The following is a 26,810-nucleotide window of genomic DNA, read 5'->3' as shown; positions in this document are numbered from 1 at the left end:
AGAAAGAAAGAAAGAAAGAAAGAAAGAAAGAAAGAAAGAAAGAAAGAAAGACAGGCTTGTGCATGTTAACCCCTCAGCTGCTGACCTGCAGCAAACAAAGAGAGAGTCCTTGGATCTCCTGGACAACCGTGTGTCCAAGAACTGCAAGGATTTCCAGCCACAGAGCAATAGGTTGCACTTGTCTCTGTTTCGGGGGGAAGGGGATGTTTCTTTTTCTTTCTAGCAATGCTAAGCACCCCTCTTTATTTTCTCACGCTTGCCTCCACAGCCTGGTCAAAGTGAATAGCTGCACCGACAAACCACTTCATCTCCAAGGCCCAACCGTTTTTTATTATTCAGACTTCGCTTGTGCCAAGCTTTTTTTCTTCCTAAATAAATAAATATAAAGCTGGGAGGTTGCAGCAGTCCTGACATTGCGGAAAAAACCCACAACAGCAAGCAGGATTTGGGCTGTTCTCTATGGCACAGCCTTGGAGAAAGAAGCACAATCTGGTTTTATGTTTCTTCTTGCACAGAGACAAACATACACAAATCCACACTGAGGAGTCGAAGAGAAGGGAACAAAACGCATCCCAAAGTTACAAAATCTGTGAAAAAGTATCTAATGCTACAGTCCAACAATAAAAAAATCCATGCATGGCACTATGGCATTTCACACAATATACAATGCTAAGATTGCAATCTGGGTATTTTGGCCACTGGCAAAGACAACTCCTCCATCTTAGAGATTTCCAGTTGGTGCATCCACAGGAATAAATCAGAAAGGGATCCAGCCAGGTGATCTGGAGCGATGGGCTTCAAGACCCAGAAGCCCTATTTCACTGTTAGGACCTCTAAATACAAGATAATGTCTTAGGCCAGAGGTGGGCAATGTGGCAAGTTGTGTAGGTGTGTGTTTCTCTATGAAGTCTTGGCGGGGGAACCCAAAAGGATGGAAGTCCACAACTGGTTTTGTAAACTACTGTTGTTGCTGTAGGCAAACGGTGTAGACTAGGATCTCTGTTCTTGTGCGCCTCCAGGTCGTTTCTTCTGGTGACCAAGTGTATGAATGCTTCTGCTTCAAGTACTTTTACAGAGTTAGTCTCAAAAGTGCTGCAAGATCCCTTTGTATATTCATTCTCCTGTGGAAACGTGCCCAATCCCTTCTCTCAATCTAGGGAGCATGGTTTGCCCCAATCCTTGCCACATTAGATGGCTATTTCACATCCACCAGGAGGGTATTTGCCTTAGGTTTCCTTCCCTAAGCGGTGGCCTTCACCTGTATGTACCTGCCACAGTCAAATGGGTATGAACATTCATTTCTTGAAGCGTTGCAGGACTGTCTCCTACAAGGTGGCCCTCAGGAGCTGGACAAACTGGCCTGGCGAAATCTCTGGAAGGTGGCTTTGTATGCAGAGCATGATCCCAGGAAGGGGAGGCCAGGACAACTTCGCTCCACTTCTCTTTCAGGAAGAAAAGTACTTCCGCTTCTAAAATTAATAGAACAACTCCTTGTCTCAACTGCTACAGAGGTAACATGGGACAAGGCATTTCATAGGATGGCGAAAAAGAGGAATTAAGCAAGGAAAAATTGCATTCCAGAAAAAAATGGGAAACTGGATGAGCGCTCCCTCCTTTAATGCTGGTGGAGTCTTTTTATTGTACGGTCAAGCCCTCCACATTTGCGGCTTTCACTTGCACGGATTTGTATAACGTGGTCTATCTAGGAATCTCTAGGTCCTCCTGCATGACTCTATGGTCAACATCTGCCAGCAAGTTGCACTTGAAGACCTAGAGATTCCTAGAGAGAACATTTCTCCCTAGACATTTAGCCTTCTCTGTCAGAGAGCTCTGGTGCCATAAACAGCTATAATTTCCAGAATTCCATCACATTGAGCCATGGCAATTAAAGCGGTGTCAAACTGGATTATTTTTACAGTACAGACTTGGACCCATTTCAAACTGGCTTCCGGGCGGGTCATGGGGTTGAGACGGCCATGGTCGCCTTGGTCGATGATCTCCGTCTGGGCATTGACAGGGGAAGCGTGTCCCTGTTGGTGCTCTTGGACATCTCAGCGGCTTTCGATACCATAGACCATGGTATCCTTCTGGGGCGCCTGGCTGAGGTGGGAATCGGGGGCACTGCGCTCCAGTGGTTCCGCTCCTACCTCTCTGGGAGGTCCCAGATGGTGCAGCTGGGAGACGTGTGCTCCAGCGAGCGGGCCCTTAAAACCGGGGTCCCTCAAGGAGCCATTCTGTCTCCCATGCTATTTAACATTTACATGAAACCGCTGGGAGAGATCATCCGGAGACATGGGGCGCGGGGTTATCAGTACGCTGATGACACCCAAATCATTTTCTCTATGTCTCCGACTGATGCAGTGACTGGGGATGGCGTCTCTCCTCTCGTGGCCTGTCTAGAGTCAGTAATGGGCTGGATGAGGGAAAACCGACTCAAACTTAATCCAGAGAAAACGGAGGTACTAGTGATAGGTTCCCCTGGTCCAGGAATGGAGGTGGTTCCACCTGTCCTGAATGGGGTCACGCTCCCCGTGAAGGACTCCGTGCGCAGTCTGGGGGTGCTTCTTGACTCGTCCCTTCACCTGACTGCTCAGGTGAATGCGACGGTCAAGAGTACCTGTTATCAGCTTCGGCTGATTCGCCAGCTGCGCCCATACCTGGCCCAGAGGGACCTTGAAACTGTTGTACACGCTCTGGTAACTTCGAGACTGGATTTCTGTAATGTACTCTACATGGGGCAACCCTTATACCAAACTCGGAAGCTGCAAATGGTGCAGAATATGGCAGCGCGGCTGGTCACTGGTGCTCCCAGGACCAGCCACATAACACCTGTGCTTAAAGATCTCCATTGGCTGCCCATCCGCTTCCGAGCTCAATATAAGGCGTTGGTTATTACCTATAAAGCCCTAAATGGCTTGGGCCCAGGATTCCTGAAGGACCGCCTCTCCCCGTACATTCCGCCTCGCACCCTCAGAACATCTGGGCAGCAACTCCTGAAGGTGCCTGGGGCTAGGTTGGCTGTCACTGCCAGAAGATCTTTTTCCACAGCTGCCCCAGCCCTTTGGAATACGCTGCCCACGGAGCTCCGCTCATCTTCCACCCTGGCCCAATTTAGGAAGGGTCTTAAAACCTTCCTATTTAATCAGGCATTCCCCGACTAAATATCCTGTGGGCCTCCCTCCTCTCTCGTGGCCGTGAGGACGGGCTAAGGGGCTTTTTATTGTTTTTATGGATTGTTGTTTTATTATGGTTGTTTTTAATCTTGTATATTGTCTGCACTTCGGTGCATTTTGTTAGCCGCCCTGATCGTTTGGAAGGGCGGGGTACAAATAAAAATTTTATTATTTATTTATTATTATTACAGATGCCGCCTGGAGCTCTCTCATTCAGAGAGTCTCCTCCATAAACCAGAGCCAGCTTAACAGCAAAGAACAACAACGGCAATATTAACCTGGATATTTCATCTGCTGCCTATATCTCTAGCTTTCTTTTATTATGGTTTCACATTTATGGCTTTACTGTGTTTGGGGTTTTATATCCTTCTTGCATATCACCTCGATATCCTAAGGCTGGAAGGTGGGCAAAGCTTTAAAAAGCACCAAACAAGCTAAAGAAAGAAACTTAAAGCAAGCAGAATTGTGGAAGCCTACACAAAATGGAGAGGGGAGAATGGGTCGGTTTTGGCAACGGAGCAGAGAAATGGGGGAGCCATGGAGTCAGACAGGAATGAGTCCACTGACAAAAGGAAGAAGCGGCAGACACTGGGAACGTGGAAACGTGGTCCCTGTGGCACAAGGTGAAGGAAGGGGAGGGAATCTTTTAAGATGCAAAAAGAAATGCAGAAAGAGGTACATGAGGATGCACAGCAACAGGGCAAAGGAGGGGTCTTCTGGGGGCAGAAAGGGGAAATCGAGAAAAATACAGTCTGGGCTGGAGGGGAAAGGAAGGAGGGGTGGGAATCCAAAGGCCAAGGAGACGGACAGAGAATTAATTAAGTCCCGAGAAAAAAGGAAGAGAGGTTGGCTCTTTTGTGCTGTTCTCAAGAGGCCTCGAACCCAAGCGACTAATCGCCTGTTTTCAGCACAGCCCTGAAAGATGCCAGCTTGTGGGTCTTAAAAAGAGCCAGCGTCTGACTCAGGTTCCCAGCACTGGTTTATCATCATCATCATCATCATCATCATCATCATCATCATCATGTTTCATTGTTTGTGTGCCACTTTGGCTCCCACTCTGGCATATAAGTGCAATCAATCAATCAATCAATCAATATTTTACTCATTTCTATCCCCTCTTTTCCTTCCTTTCCCAAGGAAGCTTGAACCACTTCCCAAGGAAACAAAAGTATTAAAACCATCCCTCTTTAGGACTATTTTAAATAGCTGTTTAAAAAACAAGCCCTCCGTAGAGTTAAAGCTATTCAAAATTCATGAAACTACAGATTACTCGAATCAACAAAACAGCATGTCACTAAAAGCTCAGTGAGATCACTTCCTAAAAGGTGGACAGAATAGGAAAATAGAAGGAAAACAAGGAGGAAACCATCCTAGTTATCCAGGGAATCAAAATCTGGGAGCACTTGCTTAGAAGGCCCTCTCCTTCTTCCGAACAAATGTTTTTGGGGACTTGGCTGATGTTTTAAGGGGAAGAGCAACTTTCCACTGCCTTATGACCATCCTAAGATGAACCCATCACAGGGTTCTCCTAGTAACATTTGTTCAGAGGAGGTTTGCCTTTGCCTTCCTCTGGGGCTGAGAGTGTATGACTTGCCTAAGGCCACCAAGGGCTGAGCACAGAGGGATTTGAACCCAGGTCTCCCAGATTCCTAGGCTGCACCTGCACTGCAGAAATAAGTCAGTTTGACACGGCTTTATCTTCCATGGCTCCATCCTATGGAATCCTGGAATCCGTAGTTTGCTGTGTTCCATGACACTGATGGCTAAATATTTCACTAAATGACAAACCCCTGAATTTCACTGCATTGAGCCACAGCAAATTAAAATGGTGTCAAACAAATTATTTCATGGCATCCCCGTTTTTCATGCCTCCCAAAGCAGAGTTGTGTCCTTGTGGCTTCTGCCCGTGCATTGCATTTTGCAAGGGCCTGGCTTTGGGGGAAAGACAGCTCTGTGTGTGGGCTTCTGGAGAGGCGTTTGCAAAACCATAAACTCCTGCTGCCCCCAAGACCTTCCTCCTGCTCTTCCTCGGTGACACTAAACCCAGGCATTCATGCGCTTTCAAGGCATTCCCTTTCAAAAAAATTGAATTGCCTCTGTAGACAAGCCGCTCTCCTTTGCTCTCCAGCCTTCCCACAGCAGCTTAGGAAACAGGAAAAACAGGGAGAAAAGAAAGCCAGAGAGAAGGAAGGAGGGAGAGAGAAAGGAAGAGGGATGGATGGAGTGAATGAGTAGGTGAAGAATTACTTCTTTTTGGCCTTCATTGCCAGCCAGCCACACACAAAAGCCACAATGTCCTCACAAACAAGCCGGTTCTTCTAACACCAAAACTTGGCAACCAACAGGAAATATGAAAATGTTAGGCCTGGTGGGAACCGTCCTACTGCCTTGGGTTTTGGAAGCACTGGTTTCTGCAACATGGACACCTTGCGTTGCGTGCAGGCCACCCACTTGCAAGGAAAAGCACACGAACCCACAAGGGGTGAAGTTTGGACCCCAAGGCTGTTCTCGTAGCCCTTCATCCACCCCCTTGCACCATGGGCTGACAAAGAAATGAGGGGTTGCTTCTTCTAGAAACCCCCAAGACCAACAACTCACATTTTAAACAAGTCTGCATAATTTAGTAACTCACTCTACACTGCAGAAATAATCCGGTCTGACACTACTTTAACTGCCATGGCTTAATGCTATGGAATTCTGGGAACTTTAGTTTGTTGTGGCACCACAGTAGAGGTCTGGGATTCTGGAATTTGTAGTTTTGTGAAACATTTGGCCTTCTCTGTCAGAGAGATACGGGGCTGCTACAAACCTCGGGATTCCATAAGATGGAGCCATGGCAGTTAAAATATTGCCAAACTGCATTAACTCTGCAGTACGGATGCAGCCAGAGCCATGAACAACCCCATCGCAATCCATGGTCCCACTTCTCAAAACCTGAGGCCCGCTCAAAATGACACACTGGGTCCAACCCAAGGAGGCTTCTGTTACAATAAACCCGTTTTGTCATTAAGGTGCCGCAAGTTTTCTTTGTTGTTTCAGCGGCTGACGCTGGAGATCTGGAGCATGAAAACCTGAAAGTCTGGCCAAATTCTAATTTGAGCAGCTGCGCCGACTCCGATTTGTTTTTGCTGGACCGGTTCATCTGCAAGGCTACCGCTGCTGCTTCCGGCTGCAATGCCATTGCACTGACGCTTTAAGGCATGCTGGGCTACCACTGTTTTGGGGGCAGACAAGTGTGGGGAGCAGAGGCATTTTTCAATGCAAACATCAAACATGCCTCACTGTTTCTCCTACATCCATCTCCAGCTGTGTGTAAATTCCCCAGCCTTGCAATAGACTCCAGAAGCAAAAACCAAACCATCTCTCTCCTTTTGCATCTGGATCAGGCAAGGAAAACTCCACCTATTCTCTTTTCATGCTTCAAAATGCTTCACAAAAAGTCTACTCATCTCTAGGCAAGATCATAAGAAAGGACACCCTGCAAATGTTCTGGCGATTATGATTTTATATCACTATTATTGTTGTGGATTCTGTTGTTAGTTTGCATTTCAGAGCTTTCTTTGACAATTTTGCAAATGATTTTTAAGACATTCAGGGGCAGCTGTGCTGGCCATTTAAGAAATGCAAACTAAAATCCATCAGTGATACCATTATTGGCCAACCGAAAGGCACAATACACTTGTTGCAAGCTTTCGAAGCTCCATGGGCTTCTTCATCATCGGGCAAGATGTTATAAGATGTTTATGACAAAAAGCATTACCCTGCACAGGTTGGGAGGAGGAATCTAACAGTACCTTTCAGCTTAAGGACCTTTACAATATAAGGACTTAGTTTTGAAGGTGCAGTTCTTCCCCATCTCATTTTTTCTTGCAATCCTTTTCCTTTTTCTTTTTATGCTGCAACAGACTAACACGGCTATCTCTTTTTAATAAAAGTGCCAAAGGGACCATGAGGAATTTGCGATTGTTCAAAGCAAGGGAAGGATGGAGCTTCCGTTCCCCACGGAGCTGCTCTCTTCTCCTGCTGCGAAAACTAATTCCCCCATTTAAAAACAAATTAAATAAACCGGATGCAAACAACGCTTCCTGGCTTGTTTTGGGTCTCAGGGCCAACATGCCATCATCTATTACCAGAGAGGCTTGCTGAACCAGCTCTTAAATTGCCAAAACACACACAAACACACCCCTGTTCGGGGACCAAGAGCGGACCCCCTGGGGTCCTGTCCAGAAAAGGGAGCCCGAAGCCTTCCGCCTTTTTGTTTTGCCAATCCCCCAATAACAATGTGGACTGAAAAAGCGTCTTTGAGATGTCCTGTTAGTTCTGTCTTTCGGCTGCAGGTGTCAATGGAGGGCAGCCAGTAAAAATGATCTCCCTCCCCAGCGATTCCTCCTCTTCCTTCACCCCTGAGGATGGCTCTCTCTTGGGGGCATCCATGAAGGAGATATGAAATGGCATGGACTAAATCAGGAATAGCTTGCATCAACAGATCTGCTTATAACATGCATCCAAAACCAAGAATAGTTGAAGCATAGCAAGCATCTGATGCAGGAGCATTGGATATGCTCTTGGCATGCTCTCCCATGGGAGTTTAGTACTTTAAATACAAGATGAATTTCCCTTATCTGGAATCCCAAAGTCCTAAATACAGTGGGGTCGCTTGGCATCCACGCGGTTTGGTTCCAGGACCCCTGTGGGTACCCAAATCCATGTATGCTCAAGTCCCATTATATACAATGGGGCATTATTATTATTATTATTATTATTACTCCAGTGGGCCCTTGGTATCCACTGCAGTTTGGTTCCAGGACCCCTCTTTGGATACGAAAATCCATGGATGCTCAATGCCATTATATACAATGGGGTAGTAAAATTGTGTCCTTTATATAAAATGGTAAAATCAAGGTTTACTTTTTGCAATTATATTTTTAAAAAATATTTTCAAGCTGTGAATTACTGAATCCATGGATGAAGAATCAGTGGATAAGGAGGGCTGACAGCACTTCGGTCCAAAATTGTCCACATGGGTGGCTGAGATACAGAAACCTTTGATTTCTGATGGTTCAAAATACAGAAACTTTGTTTCATGCACAAAATTATTCTTAAAATGTTAACAACATGCACCCAGGTGATGCTTCAAAGCCCCAACTCCTAGCCATCCCTGCCGTTACCAGACTGATGGTGGTGGCAGCACAGCTCTGGGCATTTGCAAAGGACTGATTCCACACAAACACAAACACACACACACAACACAAACAGAGGTCATGCTGGAGAAGGAAAACCAAATGCACATGCTCACTCCACCCGCCGCTCAATGGCTCCCGATATCACCCAGTTGAACCCTCTTATCTCATGCAAACACCTTGGGCAGCCTCAACAGTTTCCAACCCAAGGAAGTCGTCATAGGACTCAAAGCGCACAGAAATACCCAAGACAAACATGGGAATGCCCAGGAAAAGGGAGGGCAGAACATGCTCCAAATCCAATGTGCCCTCTGGACACAATCCAAAGGCACTGAGTGTGTGACACTCGGCGGGGGGCTAAAATAATCCAAGCAGCCCCTTTGTTCTTGCTTGCCTTCTCTTTACTAGCAATTTGGTTGGCAGCACTGTTCTCCTTTTTCAACGCATGATACAAAAAGCATCTTTGGGTTGCATTGGGGGGGGGAAGAGTGGGGTGAGAAATGGCACAGGGTGGAAAGGAAAAGAAAGGAAAAGTTTTGAACTGCATACTACTGTATATGGAATTCAGACGACTATAGTACTGCGATATCTCCAGGCATCCCTAGACAGCATGAAGCATGAAATTATATGAAGGGTCCAGAAAGCATCACTTTTTCATGTGTAACCTTCCTGGGTTTTAAGAACACTTCTTGCATCCTTTAAATCAGCAATTACCAAACTTTGGTCCTCCAGATGATTTGGGCATCTGCTCCCAGAATGCTGGCCAAGCTGGCTAGGGCTTCTGGGAGCTGAAGTCCAAAACACCCGGAGGACCAAAGTTTGGCAACCAGTGCTTTAAAAATTTCCATCAAGGGAAAGCCAATACATTTACCTGATGCTTTTGGACTATTAGCCTCTGTTTGGACATGACCTTGTGATTGCTCTCTAAGCCCCATAGGAAAACAATGGCAAATCCCCTCTGAACAAACCTTGCCAAGGAAACTCCATGATAGGGTTACCATAAGTTGAAAATGACTTGAAGACAGACAACAACAACAAATAATAATAATGGGGGGATAATCTTGGATAAGATGCACTATCAAGGTCTCATCAACAACAGACTTAAATCTACACCCCAAGAGAGACTAAGGCTGTTCTGCTAAGGAAATTAAGTCCGAACTGGAACGCAGATGCTCCCCAAGATGTATGCTTTCAACACACACAGATGCATCCAGTACGCACAGCAGTTCTTCAAAAAACAGAAGGGACACCCCATCCTCGGACATGTTTATCTGTCCTGGACAGACATCGCATTGTCTTGGGTCCGGAGAGGGAGACTCTGGTGTGATTTATGAGTCTCTTTAGGGAAACACCCAGAGGGACATATGGCGAGGGGCAGATGGTGTTTTCATCACCAGTGACTCCAGAGTGATGATGATGCACTTTATAACTGTGACACACTTACACACACACACCCATATACACACATTGGAAAAAAATACAGTGAGAGGAGGAGAGAGACAGTTTGCATCCCAACCCCTTTTCAGTCACTAAACTCTCTTTTGGTGCATGCACATCTGGCTTAAACCCAAGATGGCCATCTCCAGGGGCTGCACCTTGCCAGCTGTAACTGACCATTCCCCGGCATGTGCTCCCAATAACAAGACCCACAGAAAACCATAGAGCCATGTATTTAAAGATGCCATTTGGCCAACAGAGTGGTCAATGTGTTAGAATGCCATACGACTAGAACAAAATGCAGAATCCAATCAGAGGTGCAAAGCATCCAGATCTTTCTGCAATTAACAGAGATGTGGACCAGAAAAATATGGGGGGAAACCCACACATTTCCACCCATTTTTTTCTCCAAAGCATTTTTCCTGGAAAAAATGGTGAAGAGGAGATTATGGAATAGAGATTATGGAATATGCCCTTCATATCCGCAGATTCTGCTTCCACAAATTCAACCATCCACGACTTGAAAATATATATATTTTTAAATTCCAAAAAGCAAACGTTGGTTTTGCCATTTTATATATGGGAGACAATTTTACTATGCCATTGCATATAATGGGACTTGAGCATCCACTGATTTTGGTATCCATAAGGGGGTCCTGGAACCAAACCCCAGCGGATACCAAAAGCCTGCTGCATTTTCTATTGAAATCATTAATAAAATATTTAGGATAAGCAGCAGCAGAGAGGGAGAAGCCATCTTGTAAAATGGTTCTGCCTAAACAATTTCCACACTTTCCCAGCTTGGGAGATGCACTGCGGAGAATAGCCAAAGGGGTGACCATTGCAACTTACCCTTGACCATTGCGGCTCGTCTGGCTATTTGTTAAGCAAATAGCAAACTGGAGAAGGAGACAGAATGAAGGCCGCAGCTGGGGACGCTGGGGACAAAATTAACCCCACCATAAATTCTTGATCAAAAGCACCTGTCCCTCTGGGAGAGCTAAACTGGAAGAGGCTTAAGCCATCTTGCAAAGGTGGCCAAAGAGGAGGAAGGCTATTCCTCAGCGAAACCAGAGACAGGACATTTTTCAAGGGAAAAGAGATGGGCTTCCAGCACTTAACCCTCTGAGAATCTGGGTTAGAGAGGCAAAGAAAGGAGAAATATATAATCCTTTATATCCTTAGTATATTCGATTATCTGTATTGACCATTTTCAGTGTTATTTTGTATTATGTGTGTGGGAGGTGGGGGGGGGGTTATTCTTTGTATTTTAATATTGTTTTTTAGTATTTTATATTGGAATATGAAGGGGGAGCTGTGTTGGCCACTTAACAAATGCAAGCAAAAATCCATAAGTGATACCTTTATTGGCCAAACAAAATGCACAATATATTGTGCATTTCAATTGGCCAGTAAAGGTATCACTGATGGATTTTTGCTTGCATTTATATTGGAATAATTGTGTTTGTTATAAATCTTTTATTGTAACTCTTTGCAAAGCACAATGTACATGGATGGCGCTACTGTATATAAATAAACGAGAGGAAGAAGTAGAAGAAGAAAAAGGAGACGCTGCTGATTCACTGAAGGCCAAGATAGGAACCTGCTTATTTTTATTCATTCAAATGCCTGCCCAACTGGCTAGCCTAAAAGGCTCCGCATGACTTATGGTGTCAAAAATTCAATACTGGGGCATGCACCCGCCTCTGGGAAATCCCAGAACACAGGGCCATCCAACACATGGGAGAAAAGGCCAAATGTATACCAGTCACAGAGAGAAAGAGAGATGCATCCACACAGATCCTTTAGTGTAAAGCAAAGCATAAGGCATTCTCTGGTAATCTTCATTTGGAGAAGACAGAGCAGGGAGCATCTCCGGTGTCACTGAAAGGGGAAGAGTCATTTGGCTCATTGAGTCGTCTGGCTTTTGTTTTTGGGCTCTGCTGCTACCCCAGAATGATCTCTGCTTCCATTCCTTTTTATATCAGTTGCAGTGAGAAATGCAAAAGTTAGTTGCTGTACAAGTGGCACTTTGAGAAACTGGCTACTAGTTAAATTATTTGTTTTTGATTCTGGCTGTTTTATTTAAAATTCTATTAATCCAGCGTGGTGTAGAGGTTTGAGCACTGGAGCATGACTCCAGACGCAATGGAAACCCACTGGGTGACATTTCCAACTTATCACAGGGTTTTCTTGCCAAGATTTGTTCAGAAGGGGTTTGCCTTTGTCTTCCTCTAAGGCTGAAAGAGTGTGACTTGTCCAAGGTCCTTCAGTGGATTTCCAAGGTTGAGCAGCAACATTAATAATAATAATAATAATAATAACAACAACAACAACAACAACGTTTATCCTGCTTCTCCAAAGAGATCAAAGCTGCTAACAATAAAAGCATCAGTTAAATATAACAAACCCTGGTCTCTTAGAGTCCTAGCCCAGAACCATTACACCATGTTGAGTCTCCTTGTCAAGTAGATGATGATGATGATGATGATTATTATTATTATTATATTTATTAATATCCTGTTTCCCTTCCAAAGTTGGAACTTAAAGCGTCTTACAGTTTTAAAAGAAATACAACTAAAGACATATAAATGTGAACATTAAAATAGAATTAATAGTCTGTTAATTATAAAGTCCACACATATGATGGCTGGGTGGGTCTGTCTATCTGTCTTTCTCTATGAGATTTATGTCCCACCTTTTTCCCAATATGGGATTTATCTTGCCAAGATTTCTTCAGAGGGGTTTTCTCTTAGCCTTCCTCTGAGGCTAAGATAGTGTGATTTTCCAAAGTCACTCAGAGGGTTTCCATACACAGATTTGAACCCTGATCTCCAGGACTCCTGGTGCGACACTCAAACTGCCACACTACATGTTGGACAACTGTGGGCCGCCCCATTTCCTGTTCCAATTCAGGCAGCAAAATGTCTTGGGCTGATCACAGGTTGAGGGGAACTCACAGCAGAGCTGTCCTTCACAAATTCACACAGCAACCCACTGCACCAGAAACCAAATGTCCCTCCCAGCCGCCACTGCCACCAGTCCTCCCTGGCACTGAGTTCCTTTTGCCTTTTCTGCCTCCAAGAGCCCCCACAGACTGATCCGGGAACCCAGCATGAGGACACGGGTGAACAAAATCCAAATTACGTCAGAAGAATTATTATCACCTGGCCAAGGATCAAGTCTTGTTCCAGAAATCCAGCAGGGATCCGCTAATGGCTTTCGCTGTGTGCCAGCACAGATGCGGATTTAAAAGCCAAAGGAGCCGAACTGGAATGTGACTCCAAATTAAGGGTTGCTTTTCTTTAAAAAATGCACCCTCAGCTTAGGCTCTTGAGACTGTAGTGACTGGAAAGCATGAGGCAAAAGAATGCTATTTAAGACTGGTGTTGGGTTCTTTTCTTGCAAGGCGCTGAAGTTGAAATAGAAAGGCCAGTTGGCCATTGACCAGTGTCCCCAACCCACGTTCGTGTCACAGCTGCGGATGAGCTGCAGAACAGGGAGGGCGATTTGAGCCGGCAAAAGAATGTCTCCAAGCGTCCCATTAATCCCAAAACAGTTGCTTCACTGATCTGTACAACCCTGAGTTTGGTTTGCATTTGATGCCCCCAACACCAGCTGCAGACAGCAGGGAAAAAAATGATCTTTTTGACCAATGCAGCCCCAAATCTCTCCCTTTCTCCCCTGCTCTCTTTTTATACTATTATTAAACAGTTTGCTCTTAAATGAAGCAGACGTTAGAACTGTACAGTTGTCCCTCCACATTTGCAGCTTTGACGTTTGCAGGTTTGATTAATATGTCCTCTTTAGGAATCTCTAGGTCCTCCAAAGTGACTTTGCTGGAAGTTGACCATAGAGTCATGCTGGAGGACACAGAAATTCTTAGGCAAAACACTTCTCTAGGCATTTGTGAGTCCTCTGTAGTCTGTAGGCAATGTCTGGCAATGTCTGTAATGCTGCAAAAGTGGCAGTGAGAAAAAACATGCATATATATGCGGGTGTGTGTATAGGTGATGCTGCTAAGGTTGCACACCTGCAGGTCAGGCATCTTGGGCTCTTGGAGGGCACACTGAGTGTGCATTCATACAAGCAGAAAGTCTCGTCTCCATCTTCCTCCACCACTACGGAAGTAACTGAAAACCTAGGTAGCTGACAAGCAATTTAAAAAAAAAACTGTGTGAAAAGAAAAGGAAGAATATTTCTGGAACGAGCCCAAAGTGAACCTGGAAGTGACCGGGTGCCAGGTGGAACGAAATGAAAACACGAGGCGGAAAGGCACATGACAAGTAGTTGGGACGGCTGCCAAGCTAAACAACTCTCACCTTTGCGACACAAAACCACCACCTTTCACCAGCTGAGAGGAACTCCAAAGAAGAATTTGGCCAGCCACCGATTTAATTTAAGGTGGCCTTTAATTTAAGCACCGGATCTCATTTTAACCACATCAGACTGGCACTGGATCAGGCACTGCATGAGAACTCCTCTGAGCATATTGTTGTTGTTGTGTGCCTTCAAGTCTTATCCGACTTATGGAGAGCCTAAGGTGCTCCTACCACAGAGTTTTCTTGGAAGGGTTTGTTCAAAGGGGGTTTGCCTTTGCCTTCCTCTGAGGCTGAGTGAATGTGACTTGCCCAAAGTCAACCTGTGGGTTTTCATGGCCAAGTAAGGAGTCAAACCCTGGTATCCAGAATCGTAGTCCAATACTCAAACCACTATACCACACTGGCTCTCTCTGAGCATGCACAGAGGGCCAATTCCCATAACCACTTGTTTCGGAGAGGGGAAGAACCAAGTCGTCTTCCATATTTCGAAAACACCTGCTTCCTAGTCATCTGGAAGCAATGCTCAAATCCCCATAGGCGATGAGGCGGGTGGCTGTGATGGTACCATTTCAAAGTTGAAGTTCAAAGCAGCCGTATCTTCATGTCCCTGCTCAACTCAAAGTGCTATTTGCTCAAGCAAGGTTTGCAAACAAAGTTTCCAGAACCAGCCCCATTTATCACAAGAGGGAAGGAATACCAGGAGCAAAAAAGAAACCCTGTTGGGCCAAACTGAGGTCTCTGGGCCACCCAAGGAGAGATATGGAGTTCTCCAGAGGCCACAAAGATCAATGGGAGACAAAGAGAAAAGGAGGCTAATGAGACACCCTAAGAAGGCATCAGGCTGCAGTAAAAGACTCCCAGCCATTTCCCCATCTACACAGAAGACCAAGCCCTGGAAACCACAATGCCTCCCTGTTCCATCTTTGATCTGCCCCACGATCAGCATAGGAACCAGGGAAGGCTGGTGAATGCCATGTCACTGGGGAAATGCAGATTTCCATTGCTGTAAATGACATATCTAAAATGTATATCTATGTGCCTTTGAGTCATCCACCGTGTTATGGAGACCGCATTAATCTGTTAGGGTTTTCTCAGGCAAGGAATACTCAGAGGTAGTTTTAACAATTACTTCCTCTGACGTTGAGCCTACAGCACCTGGGGTTCATTAGCATTTTCCCATCCATGTACCAACCAGGACTGACCCTGCTTATCTTCCTCCATAAAACAGGATCTAGTGGCTTCGGGATATAGTCTCATAAGTACCTTCAAGTTGCCTGTCAGTTTATGGTGATACCATGAATTCCATAGGTTTTTCTTAGGCGAGGGATCCTCAGAGGTGGTTTTGCCAGTTCCTTCCTCTGAAATATAGCCTACAGCACCTGTGTTGGAGGCCTCCCATCCAAGATCAACCAGGACTGACCCTGCTTAGCTTCCAAGATCAGACAAGATCTGGTACCTTTAGAATATTTCGTCCTATAGTATAGTACTGAACCTCTTTTGTTGGTAAATTTCAACACATTGGCCAGCTCCTGGAAATTATGGATTTAAACCAGGAGCAGATTCACTGCCTGCTGCCATGCAGTATTGACTTATGTTGAATCAGAAGTCCATCTAGTTCGGTGTTAGCTACACTGACTGGCAGCAATGACTTACCAAGGTTTCAGAGAAAAGTTTTGCAAACATTACTTGGAGGTGCTGGGAAGTAAACCTGGGACTCTTCAGCATGCAAAAATATCTGCTCTCCACTACCATTTGCCATCACCGACCAGCCTCCCAAAAACCCGGTTCTCCCTGTTCCCATCACTGTTCCTCTTTCCACCTCTCTGTGCTGCTCTGAGCGGTTGCTTTTCACTCTCCTAGCCAAGCTTATTTATTTCTTTGCAAGATTGCACACGCACACAACTGCTCACCTTGAAATGTGGCATCCCAGGGCCTTCCATGGCTGTGGATGCCTGCGAAAAGCAACCGTCCCCAAGGTAACCGCAACCATGGCAATCCACAGAAACCTTTTTTCCAGCACCAGAAAGTGAATATCTGTGAATCACCTCTCCATCCCACTAAGTACATGTGTTCTAGGATCAAATTTTAGAGTACTAGCTTCATGGGGCCACTCCAGCACAGCAGTTTCTCTGATTTTAAAAAACCAAAGCATTGCAACCAAACCTTTAGATTTTGTGCCAAATACCTCCAGCACCACGCTGACCACCTGCTTTTGAAATATTGAGGATGCATGCTGAACCATAGAATTATTGTTGTTGTTTGCATTGCATGATATTTGCCATCAAGCTGATGTCTATGACTGAGAGACTTCCAAAAAAACAACAACCCTGTTTTCAATGGCCCTTCCGCTCCGTTCTTTCAAAGCCAAAGCAGCCATGGCTTCCATGATCAAGTCACTCCAGATGTAATGCTGTTCTCCTCCTTTCCTCCTGCCTTCCACTTTGTCAAAAATTATTGTCTTTTTCAATGGGTCGCATTGTCTTATGATATGTCCCAAGTACAATAATTTGATTATTTTGGTTTGATTTAGTGGGGTCTCCTTCTCTGGACATCTTCCAAAAGAGGCTGGACAGCTATCTTCTGGGGATGCTTTAGCTGAAATCCTAAACTGAGCATGGGATTGGACTCAATGACCTATGAAGCCCATTCCAGTTCTGATTCTGTGATACTCTTGATTGTCTTTTTGGCAGTCCATGGTTCCTCCAGACCTCTACTCCAGTATTTCAGATGCCATGAGTCTCTTCCTATCAGCTTTCTTCCATGTGCAGCTGTTACAAACATACATGGAAACCACAAATACAGTGGCACTCATGATTCTGGCATTTAATGATATATCTTATACTTAAGGATCTTATCTAGTTCCTTCATAGCTATCCTTCCAAGTCTTGGGTCTTCTTCTGACTCCTTGACCACAGTTTCCATTTTGATGGTTTCAGCCAAGGTAGAGAAACCAGGTATAGAAACAAGACATGCCAACATGCAACTCAGCACATGCCCAAGTCTCTCTCTTACACACACAGACACACTCAGCCATTTTATGCAGGATTGCGCATGCTCCATTTCCCATCCACCACCTGCTGCAAGAAGCCATGGAGAATTTGAACAAATGTCCATCAGCGCATTTCTTTCCTTTCTGGATTTCGAGGGAAGGGGGTGGAGAGGGAATGGACAAGGTTGGTGGGAGATGCAGAGAAGTAAGGAATAACTCTGGATCACATTCAATGCAAGCCTCTTGTTCCCTCCTGTCTCTGTAATATAGATTCCCACACAACAGGAGCAGGGAAAGCTACACACGGACCCAGAAGACTGGGGTCTTTTGGGCCTGTAGCTCCTCTCAACCCTACAGAGTGCCTTTTTTTCTTGCCTTTCCAGGAAGCCTCCAGAAGTGGCGATTCATTTTTTCAATAAACGGTGGGGTTTCTGGCCAACTCTAGCTTGGGGCAATTGGAGACCACCTGTCATAAACTCTGAAAAATGTACAAATGTAGTGGCAATGAGCCTTCTACTAATATCATGATGCAACTGGATCTAGGCCAACAGAAACAAGCAAAACAAATATCCAAAATCAATCAAAGCTATAATGGCCATCACCCGCCACCATCCTTCCAGCAAACAAATGGAAGCTGAAATTAAGACACAGGAGACAGAAAATGAAAACATAGTGAGGAGAAAAGATAGTTCTTCCCTCTTAACATATTCAGGGGTAGTTGTGTTGGACATAACTCAAATGGTGTATCTACACTGTAGAAATAATGCAGTTTGACACCACTTTAAGCACTGTAGCTCCATCCTACGGGTTCCTGGGATCTGTAGTTTTACAAGTGCTTTAACCTTCTTGGCCAGAGGGCTGTTGCCTCACAAAATTACAAATCCCAGGATTCCATAGGATGGAGCTATGGAATCTAAAGTGGTTCCAAGGTGCATTATTTCTACAGAGTAGATGCACCTCGAGTTTCTGACTTCTGGCTAATGTTAGTCACATTACTAACACCCTCACAACTTTTGAAAGCTTTTTAAAGCATCCAACCTAGCAAGGCGGGGAGATTCACAAGGCAGAAAGAAAGCTGAGACATCACAGGATGCAAACTTTGGCTGGATCCACACTGGAGAAATAACTTGGTTTGGCACCGCTTTAACTGTCCTGGCTCAAGGCTATGAAATTCTGGGAGTTGGAATTTGTTGTGGGGCCCAGAGGAGAGCTCCAGCCCTGGTCCAACAATTTTGGAAGTACCTCTTAAGGTTCCCACAAGTCTCTTCTCCAGATAATCCACCCTTTTCCACCCCTCATTCCTCTCCTGTGTTGGAACGGCAGCAATGCAACTGGAAAGAAAGAAAAAAAGATGTTTTTTCCTTAAATAAAAGAGCAAATTCTTTCCAAATCCCTCCTGTTCCTATAAAGCAGTTGTTCACAGCCACCGCTGGAAAGAAAGAGAAGGAGCAAGAGCAAGGGAGAGTCATGTTTAAACTCTGACTCACTCTCAGCCTAAGCAAGACTCTCCGCAGACACAGGGAGCAAGGTAAGACTGCCAAGGCCTCCGCCGCCGCAGCAGGGAAAGATTTCGTGACCAGCCAGACTTTGCTTTGCAATCTGAAAACAAAGCAGGCTGGCAGCTGATCTTTCCCCAGGCAGAACAGGTGAGATCGTCCCTGGAAAGAAGCACAGAATGAAAGAAGCAGGTGGACGCAGCAGAGAAGGGCGGCTTCTCTTCTGGCCAGTCTGCCCACAAGCCAGCAAAATCGTAGCTGCAGACAGACAGTTACTTTTCATAAAACTGCAGCAGAATTGAAAAAGAACTACTCAAGCCCATGGTGCTTCTTCTAGAATATGGCCACACACCCTGAAAAAACCCACAAAAAACTATGGATACCAACCATGAAAGCCTTCGACTTCACATTGGTTTTCATAGTGTTTCCAAACCCAGCAATACCTGCCTGAGCAAAGGCACTACATTAGCGAAGAAGGGGATCATGCTTTGAATCATCAGATGCGGATGGACTGCAACTCCCAGCAGTCCTCGCCATGGTTAGTGCTGGCAAGGGGTTGCAATTCAACACCCTCATGAGTCCCATCCACCCCTTGCATTAGCAGGACAAAAGGAATGCACAGACACAGCTTGGCCAGCTCTTGTGGCACCTTCCACTGCTTTCAAAGCAAGCTATTAGATAGTCCTTCCTCTTCCAAACGTAGAAAAATATGCAGAGGCTTGTTATAAGCACCTCTCAGCTTTGTGCTTTGGAGGAACTTCTCAGAAACACAGAGTTACTTTTGGGTGTGTAAGTCTCCCCGTTTATTTCTGCTTGTGTTGCAAGTCTCCTTAAGTCCCATCTTTGAGAAGAATTGGGGTTGCAATTAAAGTTAATACAATGCAATGCAGCACTGCACAACAGCTGCTGCTTTCCTAGCCTTTGCTCACCAGTTCTTCCCTCTCCCAGCCAGTTGCCTTCATAAGAAAATAATCTGCTGTCCCACAAAAGAGAAATTTGGAGTCTAGCAGGAGAGGTAGATCAACTACTTTGCTCTTTCCAACCCATGCACAAAAAGGAGAAAGAGAAAGAATGAGTCATTGGCTGTTTATGTACCTTTCAGGTTGTTGAGTCCATCCAAGAACTTCCGGTATTTCTCAGTATTCATTTCCCTGCAGTTGTGTTTCAGCTGGAAGGTGTCTCAGCTGGACAATGTCCTGAGCATGGCCCAAAGGAGTCCAGAATGGACAAGGCAAGCCCACAACATGGGTGTCCCAAGCCTCCGGAGCCAGTCGCCCGTCCTCCAGACCAGGCGAGAGACTTGCACTTTGGTCCCTGGCTCCGCAGTGATGTCACCCTTTGGCAACACCACCAGTGGCCCTGCCTCCTGGCCTTGTTGGTCCCTCTTTGTGCTTCCTTATTTGATGAAGTGTTGCCTTCAAAACCTGAGCGGGTGTCAGCACCCGCACCCACCTCCCTCGTCTCTATGCAAACCAGCAGCAGCGAGGCTGGAGAAAGGCCCCATCTGTGAGCAAGTGTGCAAGGTATAAGGTTCCACAGCCCCCACCCCCAACCAATGCCAAACCATGCAGAGAGAGGAAGAAGAATGAGACAAGTGTTGGATCCTCCACTTTTCAGGGAAGACTGGCTTTGCTGGAGGAAAAAATATATATATGCGTGCATGCACCAGAACGGGGGAGTCCCTAAATCCATGCAAACAGAGTTATCTCAAAGAGGTTCTTCCAAAAGGCAAAGTAATGTGGAACACATAACAAGGGTATGTGGGTTTTCTACATTGTGCTTGATACTACACAACAGCAACATTTTTTCCTTCTCTGCCTCAGAATTTCTAACTCATCTTTGACGTTTAATTTAATGCTAACATCACACTCCAGACCCCTACATGCAACCATGTTTATTGTATGTATCTCTGTTTATTGTATGTATCTCTCTGTATATGTGTGTGTGTACACACACACACACACACACACACGGCATTTTGGATAATGTTTCACACATCTGATAAAATGATAAAATAGCTGATCTGATAAAATAGCAAAGCTTGTGCTATACAATAAATGTGTGCAGTTGAGAGCCAATGTGGCACAGCAGTTTAGGTGTTGGACTAGGACTCTGGAGACTAGAGTTTGAATCTCCATTCAGCCATGGGAACCCATTGGCCTGCCTTGGGCAAGTCATACTCTCTCAGCCTCAGAGGAAGGCAATGAACAAATCACACACCAAAAAAATCCTGTGATAGGTTTGCCTAAGGGTCACCACAAGTCAGAAATGACTTGAAGGAACACCAACACCACAACAAGAAATCTTTAAGGTAATGCAGGATACATCCTAGTTATTCCTACTTAAAAAGATGTAGTTAACCTTGCAACACTGTCCCCTGATTTCTCTAAAGCGGAAGAGGTCAGCCACAAACCCGGTGGATTCACACATAGAAAGAAGCCACAGGGACCCATCCAGGGCATATAGCAATGCCCAAATATTAGGCCATGTCTTTGCCCTCAACAAAAACAGTAAACAGGCAGAAAAAACCAAACACAGGTAGCAATGTGATGTTCTATACAAGGCAAATATATGAAACCTAAATATCTGTGGTGTGTGGCACACATGTGTACTTGTGTGTCTATAGTGCCACAGAGCAAAAGTGGGCACAGCATGATGCTGTGGCTGCATACGGTCCTCAAAGTCTGATTTTGTGGCCCTCGACATCTCCAGAACGCCACTTTTCTCCTCCCAAAATAGATGAACTAGCTCTTCTTCCAGAAGCACCTTCAAATTTTAACATCAAAGATAACACATTCAAGGGTAGCTGTGTTGGCCGCATAGCAAAGTACAACAACATATCCAAAAGCCACAAAATGGTGTTACCTTTATTTGGGCAGCCAAATAAAATAAATATTCATTGGCAGAATAAAGGTATCCACTGTTTTGTGGATTTTGGATAATATGGTATTAAAGATAATTATTATTTAAAACTACAGTAGAAGGGAACTTATTGGGGGCAATCTTGCTATCCTGGCTATTATCACCATTCCAAGGGATTCTAGGGGCAGAAAAGTTGTCCCCATTCTTTCCAGGGATGCTCATCCCTGCTATAAAACTAAACAGATCGACTTTTGCTTTTTCCCTCTTTGCACATTCAGCCTGGGACCCTTTGCCCAGCAGACACCTCAAGCTCCATGGATCCCAATGGTAAAAGCGGCTGCCAAACAAAAGCAGGCCACTTCTGTTTTTCAGAAGCATTACGTTTGTTTTTTGGCTAAGAGTAACAGCCTGAAAGGTGATCCAGGAGGAATGTGTCCTGAATGAATCCACAAGAGCCCAGCAAATTCATTTCCTTCCTGGCTTTAACTTTAGTTCCTTTAAAATCCAGAGAATGCAAGATTGGATTTTTTAATATATATATAAAAAACATGGAGAGTTTAGTTGTGTAATAGTTAGCCTTGGAAGGAAGAAAAATAAAGTTTGGGCAGATGTCAGCATTGCAAAATGCAATGCTGGACTGAACATGGGCTCAGAGGTGTGAGGTTTTCACTTCTTATGGATTTTGCACTGGGAGAAGTGGAGTCTGGGCCAATGGTGCAGCAGCTCAGTGATTCCCAAACTCTGCTTCCACAGGTGCTCTGGACTTCAGCACCCAGAAACTGCAACCATCTTAGCCAACAGTCTAGGATTCTGGGAGCTGAAGTCCAAAACAGCTGGAAGGCCAGAGTTTGGGAATCGTTGGTGAAGCTGAAGAACTACACCAGGCAAGGAGGCCCAGCACTGAAAGGGGGCAAAAGTGCTACTTGCTCCCTGTTCCTCCCCAGTCACTTGTCACACCTCCCAAAGTTTCTGATGTTATCACCATCTGGAGTGTTGCATTAATAATTCTGTAATATTGCAGAGGATTGGGCTGTATTTGAAGGGCTGAAAATGGGCTTCGCACAGGGAAGGTTGTTGTGCTCCTGCTGTTGTTGTGTTTCTGACTTACGACAACCCTAAGGCAGTTATTGTGGAGTTTACTTGGCAAGATTTGTTCAGAGGAGGTTTGCCATTGCCTTCCTCTGAGGCTGAGAGAGTGTGACTTACCCATGGTTACCCAGTGGGTTTCATGGCCAAACTGAGAATCAAATCATGGTCTCCAGGATCCAACACTCAAATTACAACGCCATTCTGGCTACCATAATGAATATTTCTTAATTGTTCATATACGTTCTGTGCTACTGTTCCTAGAAACAGTGTAGAAAGAAGGTCTTATCTTTCCTCCAGGATCGCAATCCCCTTAACTTGGCCCTGGGGCAGGAGAGGGGGCTGTTTCTTAAAAGCATCTGCGGACACCTCTACATCCCCTTGGCACAAGTAATAATGCAAAACCCTCTGACCAAGGTGGTATTTTTATACCTCATAATCAACTATTTTCCCCAAAAAAAGGCACTCGGTGTTCTTGCATCTCCTCCTCCTGCCCAGTTCTTCCCAAATGCATTGCCTCCTTTTCACCTCCATTAAAGCCCAGCAGAAAGTAGGCCAAGTTGGACTGCTGGATTCCCTAATGCAGCACTACGGAGCCGATGTTTCACCTGTGCATACAAGACCGAGTTGCCAAGAAACCTAAGAGAGGATCGCCATAAGAAGGGGGCACATATCTATAACATCTTGCGCACTGAGCATTCAAACCCAACTAAAACCACTCTGTGTTTATGTGGGCTCCTAGGGAGTGTTTTTCATCATATTCTTCTTTAGGAGGCATACAGGCCTGGATCAATACAAGCCCCACTTTCTGGCTTCTTGGCTTTCTAAGGAGGCTTGGAAAAGCAGCAGGGGCCCGGCGACAGCACACAATGGCCCACCGTATCAGTTTCTCTCTGCTGAAAAGCTAGCCCGATGAACACCAGTTGGTGTTGCTTCTTCCCTGAGCGACAGCTGTTTGCCCAGGAATCCGGGAGAGTGGTGCCTGAAGATCCACCAAGCAGAGAGACAGACAGGTGCACATGGGAACCATTAACCAGCACATGCCAGACCTTTTTCTGTCCACAACCAACACACACACACACACAGAGAAAGTTATGCTAACTGGACAAAGTGAGCACTTCCAATCCTTTCTCTCTTTGGAAGGAGGACTTTGCACATGCCCATGAGTCTCACGATGCAGTGACATGACAATGTGCCTGGGAATGTCTTCTTCTGCAGTTTGTGGCTGGGCTTGCTTGCCAGACTTGTCCCTCTGTAAACTCTATTCCACACCAGCTCACAGCTTATGGTGTTTTGCTGCTTGAAACCAGATAAGGGTTGTTGGGCAGGAGGATTTTGATGGTTCTGACTGACTGGATGGATGGATGGATCAGTCAAGAGGAGCGATTAAAAGGCTATTGGCCCAGTTTAGATTCTATAAAGTCCCCCTCCCCCGCAAATTGTGGTATGGCCTTAAGTGGAGAGAGGTACCCAAAACTGCTCTAGTCCCTGTTTCCATGTTTGCTAAACACATTTGCTCCTTCCAAGCGGATGCAGCCTTCAATGTATTCCAAACTAAGTATGTCCTTTTTTAAAAGAAGTGCAGCAGCTCTCAAGTGCTTGGGCAACCGGAAAAGCCGCCTTCTGTCTCAGGGTGGTTCTGTCTCAGGGTGGTTGCCCATCACTGCAACTCATCTGGTGCATTTAGAAATTGCTCCGCTGGAATGGCACCATACATGGGCAGCTGCACCAATGAGGAAAGCTGCTTTCTCTCCACAATTGATTTATTGATCTGCAACAACAGCAGGAGGGAGGGAGAGGAGAGAGATTAATTCATTCTCCCTCCTCCAAAGACAGCAGACCCAGCCTCTTTCAGAAGCAGCCAAGCAGAATGGAGGGCAAGGCATTTTTGCCCCAAGGTTGGTGGAGTCTGCTGGAAAGAGGGCATTTAATGGTATTGCTCTGTACCAATACAGGAGCCAGAACAGGGTAGCAGCCTAAGTGTTGGACTATGACTTTTGAGACCAGGGTTCGAATGCTGGTTCATCCATGCAAACCCACTTACAGTCTCTCAGCCTCAGAACCAATCTTTCCAAGAAAACCCCCATGACAGGGTCACCATAAGTGAGAAACAACTTGAATATAACAACCATTACATAGCAACCAAAGTTGCAAGGCTCTTTCTAGATATCCAAGTGAAATGATGAGAGCATTCCTTCTCACTTACTTGGGGAGATGGGATAAGAAGCATTTGATCTAACCTATTTGCTCCCAGACTGAAGATGAATGGAAAGCAGAATTGAGGGTGAGCCCTGGCACTACAACAACTAGAAAAGAAGTAAATTAATAGATAGACACACATATGCCCTGCACAGTATTTGCAAGTTGCAGCAATAAATCCATTAAGTCTTGAAAATGGATTGTAGGAAGCTGGTGTTCGCCTAGCTGAGCTGCATATTTGCACCCAGTCCTTTCCTCCTGCCTGGAAATGAGCCTACCAAAAGTGGAGAATTTGCACCCATTTCTGCCACCTTGATAGGACCTATAGAAAATGAAGCCAGACCCTGAGATTGCAAGCCAATGAAAGACCAAAAGCTACCTTAAATCGATTGTGAGTGCCAAGAGCCCCTCTGTGATTTCAGGGTTGCCTTTCTTCAGCCCTACCTGGATGCATCTTGAACCTGGGATCATCTGCATGCAAATCTTCTACCAGTGAGCTGCAGACATTGCAAGATTTCCTGAGCTTTGAGGACACAGATTCTGTGCCTTCCAAAGTTCACTGTCCCCACCAATACCAGAGAGAGAAAGTGAGAGTGCAAATAAATAATGCATAAGAAGGATATCTGCTTACTGACCATAATTTAGACAAGCAGCAGAATGCAGACCAAACTTGGGCTAAATAGGACACTCTTTTCGTTTTTGAAAAAGGAGACAAACTGCATCATAGCCATAGGCAAAAAGCCAAAGTGCAAAGGAAGGCACCCATGTTAAAATACTTTTATTAAGCCAACTCCTCCTGCCAAAAAGTCACAGAAGTCTGTGCAAACTTTAAAGAGATGCAGGCAGACCACAAAATTACAAATATCTTTTGAAAATGTTTTAATGTACTACGTTTCACAGAATTACTTACTGGTTTTTAAAATTTTGCATCAGAGAGGTTTCAGCTGTACATTGTTTTAGTTTGCTGCACGCTCCCTTCAGTGCCATCCCAGGAGAAAAGTGAGATATAAGTTAAATAAATAAATAAACCAAGGATCCCACACGATGCAACGCTGGCGGTTAAAGCAGAACCATAGTGCTATTAAATGTCTAGTGTGAAAGGGTCCTGGGGCTAAGGATCAGCTTTGCTTTCCCCTCGGCAACCGTCAAAAGTGGGGGTCCGGATGTTGCCCACTGCCCAAACCCAAAGCCGCCCCCGGCTCTATTCAGAAGCCACAAGGAGAGCATAGCCGGCCTCTCCAAAGAAAATCAGGTTGGTGGAGGTCCAATTTTTCCTCTATTGAGATGGGAGAGGTTCCCCCCTTCCTCCTGCTTTCCCTGGACCCTAAATAAAAGAGATTACAGAAGGAGAAAACATGAGCTCCTTGGCAAGCAAAGGAGGCAGATGGCTCTTTAAGCAAAGTTGCAATTCTTGGATTTTGGACACGTTCGGTGCTTTTATCGACGACCCAAAGCACAGCAACTCCTATGGCGAGCGCAGCTCCCTCGATTCCCACACTAGCCACCATTTTGAGTCTTTGGAAAATAATAATAATAATAATAATAATAATAATAATGGCTTGAAACTTTTCAGCATTCCTGTCTCTTTGCCTCACTTCCCTTGCTCGCAAATGGGCAATTGTGAGGAGGGAAAGTAGGTCAGGGCCTGGCAGAAGCCACTGCTGGGAGAGATCAGAAATGGTGGCCCTGCTGTGCCCAAGTCTCTGGCAGACTGCAAAAAAGGCAAGATGACATCTCAAGAAAGCAGAAGAGGACCAAGGATGCTCAGTGTGCAAAAACATTATTTTCCAGCATGGGAATTGCAATGCAGGGAGGAAGGGAAGGGGGGGATAAAAGGAAAGATGTGCCCATCCATCCTTCTTGCCATCCTGGGCACCTAGTCAGGTGAAACAGGGAGAGCGATTGCAAAGAAATAAAGACCCCTGTGGCATCTTGGAAAGGATTAGCTATTTTTATTTGGCATTAAGTGCTTACAGATTCTAGCCAGGGTCTGGCCCTGAGTCTACAATTTTTGTGGATCATCTCTAGGTGGAAGGAAAGGGTGCAAATCCACCCATTTTGTTGGG

General features: G+C 45.3%; 1 protein-coding gene across 11 annotated transcripts in view; it reads right to left on the bottom strand.

The window, feature by feature from the left end:
* MACF1 (microtubule actin crosslinking factor 1) overlaps positions 1-26,810 on the bottom strand; it is a 255,271-nt gene that overhangs the window by 195,513 nt on the left and 32,948 nt on the right. Inside the window, exon 1 of one of the 11 annotated variants that reach the window (XM_042440386.1) lies at positions 19,693-19,884. The exons of the other annotated variants lie outside the window; for them this stretch is intronic. Coding sequence (XP_042296320.1) covers positions 19,693-19,744 — 52 coding nt within the window. The 5' untranslated portion in view covers positions 19,745-19,884. Of the gene's footprint in view, positions 1-19,692; positions 19,885-26,810 lie in introns of those variants that run through there. 11 annotated transcript variants of the gene reach the window in all.

This window comes from Sceloporus undulatus, chromosome 9 (genome assembly GCF_019175285.1).
Source record: "Sceloporus undulatus isolate JIND9_A2432 ecotype Alabama chromosome 9, SceUnd_v1.1, whole genome shotgun sequence".
Classification (NCBI taxonomy): domain Eukaryota; kingdom Metazoa; phylum Chordata; class Lepidosauria; order Squamata; family Phrynosomatidae; genus Sceloporus; species Sceloporus undulatus.
This window is presented reverse-complemented; position numbering and strand designations above follow the sequence as displayed.